Source organism: Anastrepha ludens, chromosome 2 (genome assembly GCF_028408465.1).
Source record: "Anastrepha ludens isolate Willacy chromosome 2, idAnaLude1.1, whole genome shotgun sequence".
NCBI lineage: Eukaryota > Metazoa > Arthropoda > Insecta > Diptera > Tephritidae > Anastrepha > Anastrepha ludens.
In genome coordinates this window covers 27,583,034-27,599,386 of record NC_071498.1, presented here as the reverse complement: position 1 = coordinate 27,599,386, position 16,353 = coordinate 27,583,034, and the positions used below count along the sequence as shown (strand labels likewise).

The 16,353-nt window shown below is 35.4% G+C and overlaps 1 protein-coding gene across 2 annotated transcripts in view; it reads right to left on the bottom strand.

Annotated features, from left to right (window-relative positions):
* LOC128866768 (protein unc-13 homolog 4B) overlaps window positions 1–16,353 on the bottom strand; it is a 40,070-nt gene that overhangs the window by 13,559 nt on the left and 10,158 nt on the right. The window contains exons 1-4 of one of the 2 annotated variants that reach the window (XM_054107753.1): window positions 11,340–11,794; window positions 390–730; window positions 280–327; window positions 46–205 (exon numbers count right to left, since the gene is read on the bottom strand). In XM_054107753.1, the coding sequence (XP_053963728.1) occupies window positions 46–205; window positions 280–327; window positions 390–730; window positions 11,340–11,591 (801 nt within the window). In that variant the 5' untranslated portion in view covers window positions 11,592–11,794. Of the gene's footprint in view, window positions 1–45; window positions 206–279; window positions 328–389; window positions 731–11,339; window positions 11,795–16,353 lie in introns of those variants that run through there. The other variant, XM_054107744.1, reaches the window with a different exon arrangement.

Below are 16,353 nucleotides of genomic sequence, written 5' to 3'. Positions count from 1 at the left end.
TATATATATATTTATATTTGTATATTTGTTATTATCTGCAAGTACTTTTAGAGTGATTGCTGCACGTCCAATTAATTCGTTGTCATGTTTTCCCGTGGATGCCGTTTGTGCGATTTCCTTCATAAGTTTACTGAGGCCTTTAACACCTTTCACATCAAATAGCTTATTTACTTTTTCCTTCACAGTTTCCGCAGCATCGAAATCCCTAAGGTATATTTAGTGTGTTATAAATATGTAAACATTACTTCGAACTTTCAAAAATAGCACTGTAATTATTACCATATTTCTACTATAAGTACTTCATCTTTAGGGTTATCCGTGATAGGCCTATAAGTAGTATGTATGTACAAATATAAATATGTTTAATTATGGCGTTCAAAGTATCTCACAATGAAAAATGTTCCTCCCAAATCGGATTCAGCGTAGTATGCTTTACAGATGAATTATAGCGATGTGTTGCATTTGATTCCAAATACAGAGTAGCAAAGGGATCAGAGAAACCGTTGGCATCTTTTGACAGCAAATTTTCCGCTTTTATGACTTCCACATTGAGGCGCAATTTTGGAGGTTCCTTTTGCATTGCTAATTTTGCAATTTCATCATGCTTTGTGTCGGAGATCTTAAATACTTCTTGCACAAATTTCATAAGATTTTCTGAACACACGTCATTGGTTTCACATCCAAAATGATTGCATATTTGAAAGAGAATTTCTTCGTAAAGATCTTCAACCTAATAAAAAAAATTATATATTTGTATACGTACGTAATTATTCATAGTCATATAATTTATTTCATTATAATAAAGTTCATGTTTCCTATTAATTATAATAAACGTTTAGTGCATACATTTTAGAGTTTAGAGGGTTTCACCAAGAGAGGTAGGTAATTTCCATAACGGACCGCGTTTTTAATCTACAAATAGAGCTCAGTGCACAACAACTGAAATCAATGTCTGTTCAGATTTCTAAAGTGGGAGAAATATGTGTTTGTAAAAGCACATGGCGTATAGTGGTACTTTTGGGTATGCAGTTACAGTCCAACTTTTACGTAAAAACCCTTTCCAATGAAATCACAAACAAAGCCTTGGATGAGACCGCCCTATTTTAACGACGATTATGTCAAATGTTTTAAGGAATATGATTTAAGAGTTTGCTCCTGATCCCTTAATGAAGAAGATGTTTCTGACCGGCTAGTTGATGTACTCGTAAGAGCTAAGGGTGACATCACCGTCATTCAAGAATTGCGATGGACGAGGCAAAACAAGAAGATCATTGGACCGTGTGACGTCTACTACAGCTGTCATTTAAAGTAGTGGAAATTTGGTGTCGGATTTGTGATGGGAGAGACCTCGCCGCCTAGTACTTTTGTTCCCTCGAATTTCATGCTGCCGCAGAAAGAAAAAACACTGCTAGGTCACGCTACGAACAAGCGCAACGCGAGCCATATGGGATCACTACCGTGAGTTGAGAAAAGAAGAAAGACGTATTATCCGAATGATAAAACGTGCTAGTTATACTAGGAAGTCTGGCGACTTACAGAAAATTTCAAGACTCGGAAGTTTTCCTGCAGGAAAATCTAATGACTAACCCTCAGAGCACACCTAAGTTATAGAGGTAAAACTGTTCTCACTTAATAAATGGTGATAGCAGTGGATATACCAGAGAAGGTGGGAACTCCAATCCCCTATCGTTGGGGCCGTCTTTCCACTACCCGATCATGGCGAGGTGCGAATAGCGATAATGCGTCTAAAGCACTACAACGTAGCGTTCTGGGTAGTATCAGAGGAAAAATAATGCTTCCTTTGCGTTGGAAAAATCAGATGGAGAAGGAATTTGATTCACTTGGTGTGTCCAACTAGAGAAACAACTTTTAAAGAAACGACTTTGTTAAACTCGGCCAAAGCGGCTATAGCGTCAATGAACAAGAAGAAGTACGCTAGGGCCGGAGAAAATAGTATTAGTATAATAGTATTAATAAAATACACACCAAAAGTACCGCGTATGCTTAACCCCTTACTGTATGAATCGAGCGACGATTGTGTGTCCCACTTTCGATGAAAACTTTTCTCATGCGTAAGCACAATCTCGATTTGATACGAGGTTCCCGCTTTTGGCCAGAAAAATTCAGGTTCTCATTTTCGGCAGGGAAGTAGGATCAAATCTCCCACACGTTGTTTTAAGGCAAAGAGTTAAGATTACGATAAAATTCTAAGGATTTTAAGTGGGGATTTCAATGTGACTTTTGCGTTGGATACAGTGCTTCTTTTGACGGAGTTCTTCAACATCTAATAAAATTTGAAACTGTGCAGCAGTCGGATCGAATTGACAACACTAAAATGAACTGCTTAGAAGATACACTTCTTTCATATTTCAAATTTAATTTCCTGATTGTTAGCCTTTCAGTTTTAAGTGAATTTGATAGGAAATCGTAATATAATCAATAGTACTTTCTTTAGTAAATCTACATAGAGACAGGATCCATAACAGATATAATTGAATAACAGAAAACTAAGATTAAAAATTGCACATAGTAGAGAAAAATTATATTAAAAAATAAATCACCTATATTAAATCATAGCCCTTGGAATTAATAAAAGCTGGTCCACTCGATGCTTTAGGTCATGTCCAAAATATAATTCGCTAATTTGACTAATAACACAGGCCTGCGAAATTTAACTTTTTTCAGTTTCTAGAATGGCTGTACTTGTTTCTTGTAGTTTTTTATGCGCTGAAAACGAATCTGACCTTCAAAATGCTCCATCACGTCAGGATTTTTGGTAAATGAAGCCTAAAAGGTCAAAAAATGGCCATTTTAGCCATTTTTGATAATTTTTTTTGGGATAGAAAATTTTTTTTGTTCAATTTTCGACAAAAAGGTCGCATAGTACAACTCTTTAGCTTTAAAACCCATTTTTTTAAATTATTGTACGATTTTTAAAAAAAAAGTTATGACATTTTGAAATTAACAGTTTCAGTTACGCCAATAGACGTTATACCCAACGTATACGTAACTGAAACTGTTAATTTCAAAATGTCATAACTTTTTTTTTAAAAATCGTACAATAATTTTAAGAAATGGGTTTTAAAGCTAAAGAGTTGTACTATGCAACCTTTTCGTCGAAAATTGAAAAAAAAAAATTCTATCCCAAAAAAAATTATCAAAAATGGCTAAAATGGCCATTTTTTGACCTTTTAGGCTTCATTTACCAAAAATCCTGACGTGATGGAGCATTTTGAAGGTCTGATTCGTTTTCAGCGCATAAAAAACTACAAGAAACAAGTACAGCCATTCTAGAAACTCACCCTCGCAGGACTGTGTAATGAATGGCCGGTCATGGAATTCTAATTAAGAAAATGTTGCCTCTTGCGGATTGAACATAGGAGATTAAGCACTGCGTGAATAATACAATTTCTTTCCGAAAAGACCAGCACTGTCCAAGAATCCACCCGAGTCACAAGACTCAATAAATCTGTCAAAAGATGTTTAGACGCACTACACAGGTATGTGCTAACAAGCATTATGAGCTATCAAGTTAAAATAAAAAAGGGGAAAAGGGGCTCACCCAGACACCCTGGACTAAAAAAAAAAATGCTCTGACCAAAATTGAATCTCCTCAAAATAATATTAATCCCTTCGTTGATCTCGACTGTTTACACTGCTGTTAGAGATTTATACAACAGCTGTTTCTGACTTATTGTTTTTCAATATCGCGCAAAAAATTAAAAATGTCCTTTGTAGTAATAAAAGTTGTAATATTCTTTCTAAATATTCTCCATTGAATGGAAATAATGGAGGAATTATTTGATACTAAGCGTCAAGCAATGAAACGTTGTTGCTTGCAAAACGATGCACCAAATACTACAAAGTCAATTTGGACATATGCAAGTATAATTTTTGTATACAAATTTTCTTAGTTGAATTAATCTAAGTATTGCACATAATTAGATTCGTAAACAGTTGTTCTACCAGCCGATGCATTTTTTTTAATAATTGCAGCGCTCATCTTTTCGAAAATTATGTAATTATGTAATACGCTAAAAGGTCTGGAGAGGAGAAACACCAACTAACGCAAGGTAATTACATTGAACCGTTTGGCCACTCTGTGCGAATTTGACAGAATCAGCTGATGGGCTGATATGTTTACAAAAAAACTGAGATTGTGTTCGTGATATAAAAAAATCAACCAGTGACACTTCGTTGCAGTCTGAACAACGACTGATTGGACGAATGTATGAAATTTTTGTTCAAATTTCGGCTGGCAATAAGATTTGATTGTGTTAGTGACATACGAAAAAAATCAGCACAGTATTCGCTCATGTTGTTGCGTTGCTATCTGAACAAGGACTGATTGGACGAGTGTGTGAATACCTGTGAAATTATCCATGGTGAAAAGATTTTTAGAAGTGGTCTATGTAGCAGACCGTCAGTCGGTTCTGACAGAATGGATTGATCGAATGACGTCACTTGGGATGTGTTTGACAAAATTTAGCTTGTGTTAGTGATATACGAATACACACACCAAGTTTCAGTAAGATCGGTCCATTTCCTCGTGTTTGGCATTCGTTCGAATCGATCAAGTCGAGTCATTTTCGTTTTCCATCACGAAAACGTACCAGCTCACGCCTCAGCACTTGTAATCGCAAAATTTATGAAAATAGGGTTCCAACTCGTTTCACATCCCCACTATTCTCCAGACTTCGCTTCCTCAGATCCCTTGAACTACTATTTGTTACCCAGTTTGAAGAAATGGCTAGCGCGAAAAAGATTTGATTCAAACGAGGAGGTGATTGCAGAGGCGAATGAGTATTTTTCAGATTTAGAGTAACCCTATTATTCGGAAGAAATGAACAATATAGAACAGCGTTTAACGAAGACTAAAAGCCTAAAGGAAACTATTGGGTTTTCCGGAAAGTAATTGCCGATTTTACATACAGACGGCGTTGATAATTGTTTTGAACAGCTTGTGCCTATTTATTTTAATTTTTTCTTTCAATTTTAATATTACTTTATAATTTCCATAAAGGAGAAAGCGCAGTGAATTTTGCTAAAAAGTGTCATGATTTGTATGGTGATAAAGCCTTAAAAGACAGTGTCGAAATTGGTTTATCAAATTCCGTTCTGGAGATTTTTCACTTAAAGATGAGCCACGTTCAGGTCGGCCAAATGAAGTCGATGAAGACGTTATCAAGGCTTTATTCGAATTAGATCGTCATGTAACTTTGCGTGAGATTGGAGAGAAGATAAATATACCGAAATCAACCATTCATGAGCATATAAAGAGTCTTGGACTGGTAAAAAATCTTGATATTTAGGTACCAAATGAATTGAAAGAAATTCATTTAACAAACCGAATAAACGCTTGTGGTATGCATCTTAAACGTAATGAAGTCGATCCGTTTTTGAAGCGGATTATCACTGGTGATGAAAAATGGATTGTTTACAATAACGTCAATCGAAAACGACCATGGTCGAAGCATGATGAAGCGCCACAAACCACTTTAAAGGCTGATATTCACCAAAAGAAGATTATGCTGTCAATTTGGTGGGACTGGAAGGGTATGGTATACTTTGAGCTGCTTCAGAAGAACCAAACGATTAATTCGGATGTCTACTGCCAACAATTGGACAGATTGAATACAGCCATCAACGAGAAGCGACCAGAATTGATCAATCGTAAAGGTGTCATATTTCATCACTCGCCAAAAACTGATAGAGATTGGCTGGGAACTTTTGATGCATCCACCATATAACCCTGACCTTGCACCATCAGACTGTTTCGGTCTTTGCAGAACTCCTTAAATGGTAAAACTTTCGGCAATGATGAGGCTATAAAATCGCACTTAGTTAAGTTTTTTGCAAATAAAGGCCCGAAGTTCTACGAGCGCGGAATAATAAGTTTGCCGGAAAGATGGCAAAAGGTTATCGAACAAAATGGAAAATATATAATTGATTAAAGTTCATTCTAAGTTTTAATAAAAATGTATTTACTTTCTTTTAAAAAATTGGCAATATCTTTCCGAACAACCCAATATGTCAAAAAAAAGGTTTACCCCAAACAATTAAGTAGCTTTTATTTTTAAATAATTTACCAAAAAACAGTCAACCATAGAACACTTGTCAGATGGCAGATAACGCACATTCATACTGATGCCTTTTCCTTCACTCAAGATCGGAGAGATTCTGATAGATCGCAGATGTTTTGCAATGTTTTCTCTGGCATAATTTCAACCACAACTGCTGCTTTCCTGGACAATATTTAATTGTTCTAAATGGAAGTGCTATTTGTATACAGTACATGACCGTGATTATATACTGGAAACCTTATCGGACGATGCAGATCTTTTTGAGACACTTTTCATCACAGAAAGTTGATTGAAATGACTGATATAATTTACCTTGATCGGATTTAGGTTTTTTTGAGCGCCTGTCTAAATGAGTGACGCCGCTGCCAAGCGAATAGAGGTATAATTTGCAAAATGCCTTCATTTCTACGCACGTTAACCATTCTCGGTTATTTTGCCACTCCAAACTGTAATTTTAGCAAATATTTCCTTTTTTTAGGATTCCGCTTCCTTTGTGGAAACTTCGGTAATGACATTTCATGGTGTTAGTACATCTATATATATAAAAATTAAGCCGAAAAAAGTGTGCGTTTGTCCGGGGTAATCTCAGCAACGCGTGTAAGGAAAGCAATGAAAGTTTCACACATTGTTGGTGTTGCTTTGGCAAAGGTTTCTGTGAAGTTTGGTTGAAATCCGATAACGCGTGTGTGTGCGTTGCGTCGCTTAAGTGAGTGTGTTTTTGCTATTTGCCGCACATACTTTTTGTACCGCACATAGCATTCATTAGAATTGAATACATTTTGGTTGTGTGTGTCTGGGCCGATTATTATGAAATTTGGTATATATATATATTTTTCCACGGTGAAGGTTAGTATAATATGCTTATTGATTCCACTCTAGGATGTGTTTTTACATTGTGGGTATCAAATCAAAGCTACTGATGAGTGCTTTAATACAGAGTATTTTTTAGACCTCTGAGTGACCAGGGTCTCGAGATATAGCCGAAAAGGTGGACCAAGGTACCCTTGGATGTGTTTGTACAATATGGGTATCAGATGGAAGCTGTTGATGAAAGCTTTTAAGGGAAGTAATTTTTACTGCCCGTTTCCGGGATAAAGAAAGGAGATGGAGATGGAAGAGGAAAAGGAATAGCTACAGGAAGAGGAAGAGAAAGAGGAAGACCACTAATTATTAAAAATTAAAAAAAAAAATTCTAAAAAAATTTTAAAATGTTACATATTATTATATAAACGTTAATCTGAAGTCAGTTATAGTGAAAAATTCATTGTATCATTGCCGGCGTGATTGGTGATCGTTTCCTTAATTTTTTGCAGAAAGGTTATGCTAATATTATATGAGATATTACCTATATCATTCATATATTTACTCACAAATATACGGTTGAAGCAAATATATGCCAGTTTTTTTAATATACTTCGCCTGGAAAAGTTTATATAAATTTAAGAAGAGTAAATATTATATAACTTATTTTATATCAGACTTCACGCAAAAAAGTCATTTGCACCTGAACACATAGCTGGGTTAAAGCGGGGGGGAATAGAACAGTTCTCTTCTCCTTCTCCGCTTTTTCGCACACGTAATTGTATGGGATGAGTGCACGATGGCACATAAAAAGTCACTGGAAGCGCTTGATAGGAGATTACGAGATTTACGTAGTTAAAAATGAAATGTTTGGTTGTGCCTTAGTGCTGCTGGCAGGTGATTTTAGACAAACACTGCCTGTTATTCCTCGAGCAATTGTAGCAGATGAATTGGCTGCATGTTTGAAATCATCATATTTGTGGAGACATGTTCAAACACTCAAACTAACTACAAATGTACGTGTTCTAATGCAAAATGATCCATCAGCTGCTGAATTTTCACAGCAATTATTGGATATTGGAAATGGCAAGGTTCCTGTCGATAATTTAACTGGCTTAATAACTTTACAACCAAACTTTTGTCAAATAAGTCAAACGAAAGAACAATTAATTCAAAGCATTTTCCCAAATTTGCCTCAAAATTACAAAAATTATAATTGGCTTAGTGAACGAGCCATCATGGCTGGCAAAAAATAAAGATGTGAATGCGGCTATTTTGGCTAACATACCAAGTCCAGAACAAACATATCGATCCGTTGACACTGTTACAAATCAAGATGATATTGTAAATTATCCCACTGAAATTTATTATGTTGAGAAACATAAATCAACCACGACTATGTAATGGCACTCGATTAACAGTTAAGAGATTGATGAATAACGTCATTGAAGCAATAATTTTGAATGGAAAATACTCTGTTGAAGACGTTTTAATACCTCGAATACCTATGATACCATCGGATATGCCGTTTGAATTCAAACGTCTTCAATTTCCTGTTCGCCTTGCATTCGCGATTACTATTAATAAGTCACAAGGCCAAACTTTATCAATTTGTGGTATTGATTTAGAATACCCATGTTTTTCTCATGGCCAAATTTATGTTTCATGCTCAAGAGTTGGTAAGCCATCGGTATTGTTCATTTATTCAACAACGCATGGAAATACGAAGAATATTGTATACCAAAGAGCATTACAATAAAAAAAGTAATAAAGTAAATCACATCAAACGTTTTTTAATTGCTACTACTATTCAAAACTGCTTTCATTACTATTCATGCGCGAGAATTTTTATAAAAAACACACAGTATTTTTCGGCTTAATTTAATTAATTAATCTAGATTTTTTTAAAGACGACCAGCGAAACGGGCGGGTTTTCGCTAGTTGTACAATAAATGTGTGGTCCTATGCTCTAACTTGGAACTCTAGGAATTGATGATGATGAGATCAGATGCAGTAAATGTGGTAGATCGTCAAATTTAAAAATTTGTTGTAGATCTACCGCATATCCGGTAGAATATTTCATACTGCTTTTGTTACGTCAGATAATAAATAGAAAGACGATTTCATGTTTTAAACTTATCAAAAACAAAACTGATTTATCTTGGAATCCCGAAGTCTCATTATAATAAACTTCTACTATCGGTTAGACCGTTTAACAAAAATTTATTAGGAAAATACTTCTGCACTCACGATCACATCTGAAGTCGTACATTTGTAGCTCGCAATGACAACAATTTTGATTAAGAATCCTTCTATACTGCGCTGTTTGACATTTTCCTTTTAACGGACAACTCAGTGTGTCTTAGATGACTTAAGTCTATGTAGTATTTCCTGGAGCTATCTGGATAGTAATAATTTTCTCACTCCATCTAATCTTATACCTTAATTAATAATTTGCTTTGTATTGAATTATCGCAGATCAATGCTGTTTTAAATGATTTAGGCCGTATTTTGGATTTGATATTAGTTAGTTTTTATATTAATTTTAAGTTCTCACATACATCTAGAGGCAAATCACAAGAAGAAATGCAGGCGGCCGCCGTAGCCGGATGGGTTGGTGCGTGACTACCATTCAGAGAGAACGTAGGTACGAATCTCGGTGAAAGACCAAAATGAGGAAAACGTTTTTTCTAATAGCGGTTGCCCCTCGGCAAGCAACGGCGAACCTCCGAGTGTATTTCTGCCATTAAAAAGCTTCTCATAAAAATTATCTGCCGTTCGGAATCGGCTTGAAACTGTGGGTCCTCCATTTGTAAAACAACATCAAGACGCATGTCACATATAGGAGGAGGTGCTCGGCCAAACACGCCAATTATCCAAATATCTTGAAGATTGATGTATTTTTTAGGCTCGGTGAAGTTATGTAGTGAATTTAAAGATCTATGTAATTTTTTAGGCTTAGTTTCACCACTCCTAAAAATTATTCCAAAATCTTTTGCAACGTTGGCATTCATTCGTCGTAATTGGTTTTAATTCTTTGATCCTTAAAATTTGAAGTGACGTATAAGATGGAACCATGAACTGGACCAACTTATAAAAGTGGAGAATGTTGTGTGGTTCATCAAAGCTCAGAGACTAAGATGGCTGGCAACGAAAAATAATAGACGCTAAAACATTTGGAACCTCTTGCTTTGGATTGACGAACTAGCAGATAGGGAAACACAAGGTTAACAACTGGAAGGAATCAACCAAGGATCTGGGCAAACGGAGACATTTTATGCAGCAGGCCAAAGCTCACACAGAGCTGTAACGCCAAATGATGATGATGGTGAATAGATGCGAGTCTGTTCAGAAGGCATTTATTCGCATGCGTCTTGTCATTCTCGCTGTTTATAAAGATATATTTTTTCTTTAAATGCTATGTATTCTTGTCCGTGTGTTCTGTTTTTGATGCCACTTCCGGTTCTATTGATTGTCCGCATTTTCTTATGAAAATCCACGTTAATGTTCCCCAAAGCGTTCCTCCGCTGTAATGAAGTCTATCATGTGGAGTCACCAAACTATCTATAGCATGAATGCTCCTTAAGGAGTGTGCTATCTCAATTTAGTGCTTATTCTTCTTGCTCAGAACTTGATTTCCCTTCTTCTAAGCTAACTTTTAAGCCTTTCGTTAGACACTAAACCAGTTAGTCCCAACTGATTTTAAACCTAAGACCTGATGTCTTCTTTTCGGCACATAATAATCTATTATTAATATTATTATGAGTGCATTCCGCACTACAACCTAAAAGTGTGTGTGAGTGTATGAGTGTAGCTATTCAATAATTTTGGTAGAATTTTTTCTCAAAATGGTTTGTTTCCATTGTAGGTCGGGTTTTTTTCAGCCAACGAGTTACATGCGTTTACCTTCAAGTTAGCAATTTGTGTGGGAAAGCTTATTTACAACTGAAAGAATGAAAATGGCAAAATTTAAATTTACCGCTTTTATTTAATTTGTCATAACTTTTACACTTTCCGCCCGATTTGTACGATCTGAACGTTAATATTTTCGTAATAAAATTATCTTTCACAAGTTTATCAACGTAAATGAATGAAAAAACACGAACAGTTTTTTAAAAACTTGAAAATGTCTTAATTTTTGGACAAAAGACACATCATCGCAAAGACGGTCTAATATGTCTTTCAAACGATACCAATAAAATGTCAGTTTCATTCGATTTTATGGAGTTTTTTATCTGCAAAAAGTCCTAGAAAACAGTTTTTTTTTCGTGCCTATATCTCGAAAACACTTCTTTACGAAAATAAATGTCTTTTTCGCGACCCAAAATTACTCTAAACGAACACTTTGTTAATGAGGTACCACTTTTTAAGAAAATATTTGTGTACCAGCGAAATACAGTATGTCGTGATGATTGAATGTAAACAATATAATAACAAAACTCATTTTCCACTCACAGTCATTAAATGGCATGCAGACGTAGCATATTGTTCAATCAAATGCCTGTGGACTCCGCGAAAGTGGTTGCTTGCTATACTCCCATTTCTGTTCAATATTTTCGGAAAATCATTAAGGGATAAAGTTGAGGGCCGTGGTTGTAGTTTCTGATTAGAAGACTTTGAGTTCAAAGATAAATATTTTATAGCTTTACTCGCGGTATTATGGAAATTTCGGTTCTGTATAGATTGGGGCAGTGAAATAGAACTCATCGTATTTTTTTTTTTTAATTTGCACACAACTATGTATTCATATTCTGTAAAAAACACTATTATTTAGCACTTTTTTACGAGTCTGTAGGTAACAAGTATAGTAGTATTAAATCGATGCGGATAAATTTAGCAAAATACAAATATTACGTAATTTCTTCTGAAAACAAATAAAGTTAAATAACCGCCGCTATTAAAACTCGCAATATGGTTACTGGCGAAAACCAAAAATTTGGAGACGCTTCCGATATATTAGCCAAAAGAATGAACTCTATCAGTATCTACGTAAATATTCTTGTGCATACAAAAATATATTGACCATGAGCCAGTCCGCATATTAAGGTGTATAGTACATTGAAAAATGTTGAGTGTATGTACTTCGTGGCGGCAGTGTTTATAATATACACATTCGCACGCACGCCAGGAAAATAAAATAAGTTCGTTTTCGTCGACCATTCTTATTTTTAGAATGTTAATGAAAATGTTCCGAGTTCATAGAAGAATATAACCGTTCTACAAACATATAAGCTTCTTATAAGTAGTATAGAATAAAGACATGTTACTCTTTACTTTATCCCGAATGGAGGCACTCGCCTAACGCAAATTCTATTCGGCAGCGGCAAATCTATCGGAAGGTGAAAAACTTGATTTTAAGTTATAAATTTGCAGAATTTTCACATGTGCTCTTTTTATTGATTTATCAAACAGCCGCAGTAAGAAGAAATTGCTTCTAACGTTCAATTGCAGCATTTGTAGTTATTTAGTGCAGCAAATGTCTTATTTTGATTTTGATGACTGATAAAATATAAAAGCAAGTAAGGAAGTGCTGAATTCGGTCTGGACTGGACTAATTTACAAGGTGAAGTCCAAAATAAACAAGACTGAGCTGAAATAGAAACGACAGGAGCTTTGTTCTGATAATTTCGAGTTTATTTATTCAAAATAGTTCCCTCTGGCCTTGATACACTGTTTTGTGTGATCTAAAAGCTTTTCGGAAGTGTTTCAGGCCATTGACCAGAATGTCCTTCAGGATGTCGGTACAAGCCTTTTGGATGGCCTCTACGGACGCAAAACGTTTTCCTTTCAAGGCCATATGCAATTTTCCGAATATGTAGAAGCCATATCAGACGAATACGGTGAGTGATTGATAGTTAAAATGCGATTTCTAGTTAAAACATCAGTCACAAGAGTGGATCGATGAGATTGTGCAATATCATGCAATAAGCGTCAGCTTCATATTTCGCGGTACTCAGGGCGAATTCGACGAATCCGATGCAACAAACGCTTCAAAACGCCAAGATAGAAAATTGCATTGACGGTTTGGCCCATTGGCACGTACTCCTTGTGGACAATTCTCTTGGAATACTAAAAACCAATGAGCATCGACTTGATTTTTACTTCTCCAAAAGCGATTTTTTGGGTGGTGGCTCGTCTGCGGCCTTCCATTCGGCACTTTGACGCTTATTCTTCAGGTTTATGTTAGAAAATCCACGTATCATCACCATCTACGATGTTTTAAAGGAAGTTCTCGTCTTTTCTCAACTCTTTAATGAGGTCTTTCGAATGTTGAATTCTGAGCAATTTTTGGTCCTCAGTTAACTTTTGCTGAATGAAACGTGCACAGACCTTTAAGCTCATCTGTAAGCCCAACTCATCAGTTAAAATACGATAAATCGATGTTTTCGATTCCATGAATTTCAGCGATGATTTCGGTTCATTTTTGATAAATTTACGAGCAATTTTGATGGAGTTTTCGGTGATTTCTGATTTTGAGCGGCCCGTCTGCTCATTGTCATTTATGTCCTCACAACCATCTCTGAAACGTGTAAACCACTCATGAATTCTGGCACGGGTTTGAAACGCCATAAACTTTTTTCATCAATTCAAATGTTTCGGTAAAGATGTTACTGATTTTAAAACAAAATTTGATATTAGCTCTTTGTTCGAAACTTATTTTTGTACCGATGACAGAAACATGCTAACACTTTAGACGCAATAGCTTCGCTTCCACTGAACCGAATGTCACCAAGCTTTCATTAGGAGTCAGCTAGGGAAGTAATTTCCAACGCACTAACTCATTAAAAAGATGGCGCCATCAAAAGCATTTCTATGATGTCAGTCTTGTTTATTTTGGACTTCTTCTTGTATATACGCGCGCCTATTATAATAAAATTTAATTGAGATCGGCTGCTAATTTTTGAAATGAAATCAATTCATGGACAATGAGATTTATAGCTTACAACATCACACGGGGGGACTGAAATTTAGTTTTAACATACAGCAAGTGGGTGTGATTTTTATCTGATGCTCTCAATAATATTTTTGTCGAACATAAATGAGAAGCAAGCAATAGGTGTACCAAGTCTTGAGCGAGTTTGATTGAGTTGTTATTGAGATACACGCATTTTTTCTCTTTTTGGGTTCATCACACTTGCACCAAATGTAATTATTTTGCTTCATTTATGACAGAGAGATATCTCTTTTTTTTCTTTTTTGAAAAGTACCTTTATGGGAGATATGAGCCTGGTTATCGACCTATTACGCCCATTTTGAAAATAGACCATTTGTAGTAAATTAGGTGTCCCTGTTGGGACCTACAATTTTATGCCGCCTTTCAACGGCAGATGTTTTTTAAGACAATGCAAAATTGCATGTTGTATTTAATTTCCTGCCTTAAGCTCAACTTATTGAAAATAGTGTTTACAATTTGGCGACCATAAACAAAAAAAATGAAAAGAACTTATGAAAATAATATATTGAAGAATATTTGCAACATTCGTATAGAGGCGAGCTACTTTACATAAGGAGCAATATGTAGTTGTCATTCGTTTTTTTGAACAGTAATTTTGTTGCGATTATGGTAAAAGCAAGCGACCGACTGACAGCCAATTTCCTACACACTCATTTGTGGAATGAAGATATAAACATCCCACTGCAATAGTGCGTAGCATAAAAAGCAATAAGCGTATACTTATAATTTATGTATCTTCTGATTCTAGAGTTAATCAGATATTTACTTTACTTATTAAAATACAATTCGTTCTTTAGTAACGCATGATCATGCCTATATGTATGAACTGGTTTACATCAGAGAAGCATTCCTCTCAAATTACCTGGCGTATCCTTTGTTGCGACCAGGACGAAATCTTTTGAAGAATTGAACTGTGTAAAATTAAGAAAAAATGTGTAGCTGTTGTAAGTTTAGAGTTGGGTCTTTCATGTTTTATTTCTACATTTTCTACAGGAGCATGCATATATTTATTTTTAAATGCTCGTTCGATTGTGGAATAGATACTGTCAGCTTACTTCTGAGTAAGGCTCATTTCGAGAACCTTTTGCCCAATACATATTATATGTTGTGGTTCATAGCCGTGGATAGCAAAGTAGTATTAACAGTGTCATAATTTCTATTTTTATAGGTACATCCGTCAGTGTAAAAAATTACTAGAAGTGGTTCCGCTGTAACATTTTATGGCAATACATTTTTGCAATTGAATCTATCCATACCCGTCCATACCCTGTTCTTTATATTATAAAATATCAAATTCTGTCTCTTAAGTTTTGTTCTGTAATATAAACCATGATAAAAATATAATAAGATAGAACCACTGAGAGGCATTTTTTCACACTCTTATTTCCATTGTTTGTCCTGGTTTTGTATTTTTATTCAAATAAATTAGACATCAGAAATAATGTTTGTTGGGAGCAGCACCTGATTTACAGGATTTAGTTTAAGTTTTAAGGGTAATTGCATAGTTTTTATATAAAAATTAAGTATTGTAGTCTAATTTATAACATTGTAATATTTTTTACTCGTTACATCTGGTCACCCTAATTCTGGTACTTGTACTTGCATTATATAATATTAATACACATTATCCCATATTTGACATTTCCTAACGTTCGTATAGACGTACATTCTTATGTACATATACGAGTATAATATATTATATAAGCTGTGCTAAGCAAACATTTCGAGACTTGCATTTCGACATCAGCTGGGACCGGTGAACTTTAGTAATGGTAAAAATGACAACAAATACACACGATCACGTAAACCTTAAATCGAAAAATAAATTATAAAGTTGTGTGAAAATAAAATTGTTTTAATGAATTTGATAATTAATAGCTGCCAAAAAAGCTGGTGACCGAATGTTAAAAAATTTAATTCTTCTACGCCGCTAAAGTGGGGCGTATGTGGTGGTAATGGCATCAGGACTGTGTCCTAACACAATCAGTGGGATCATTCAAAGGGCGCTAGGTGAGCTCAACTCATACTTTTTACCACTACATACAAAGTACCCAATTTTACCCTACCACTGGCACAGCGCAAAGTTAGGTGCAATCTTGGACTACAAACTTAGTTGGAAAATGAACATTGAAGAAAGGGTAAGGAAAGCAGAAATTGCTCTATTTGCTTGCAAACGTATACTTGGAAGAAGATGGGGTCTTCAACCTAAATATACTTTATGTCTGAATAAGGCAGTTATACGACGAATTTTAACATACGGATAGGTAGTTTGATGAAAAGCTCTTGCATTTACGGTCGGGACATCTTTTTGAGTGGCTTTTGGCCGAGCTCCTCCTCCTATTTGTGGCGTGCGTCTTGATTTTGTTCTACAAATGGAGAGACCTACAGTCTCAAGCGGACTCCGAACGGCAGATATTTTTTTAATGAGGAGCTTTTTCATGGCAGAGATACACTCGAAGATTTGACGTAGCTAGCCGAGGGGCGACCGCTATTAGAAAAAACTTTTTCTTCATT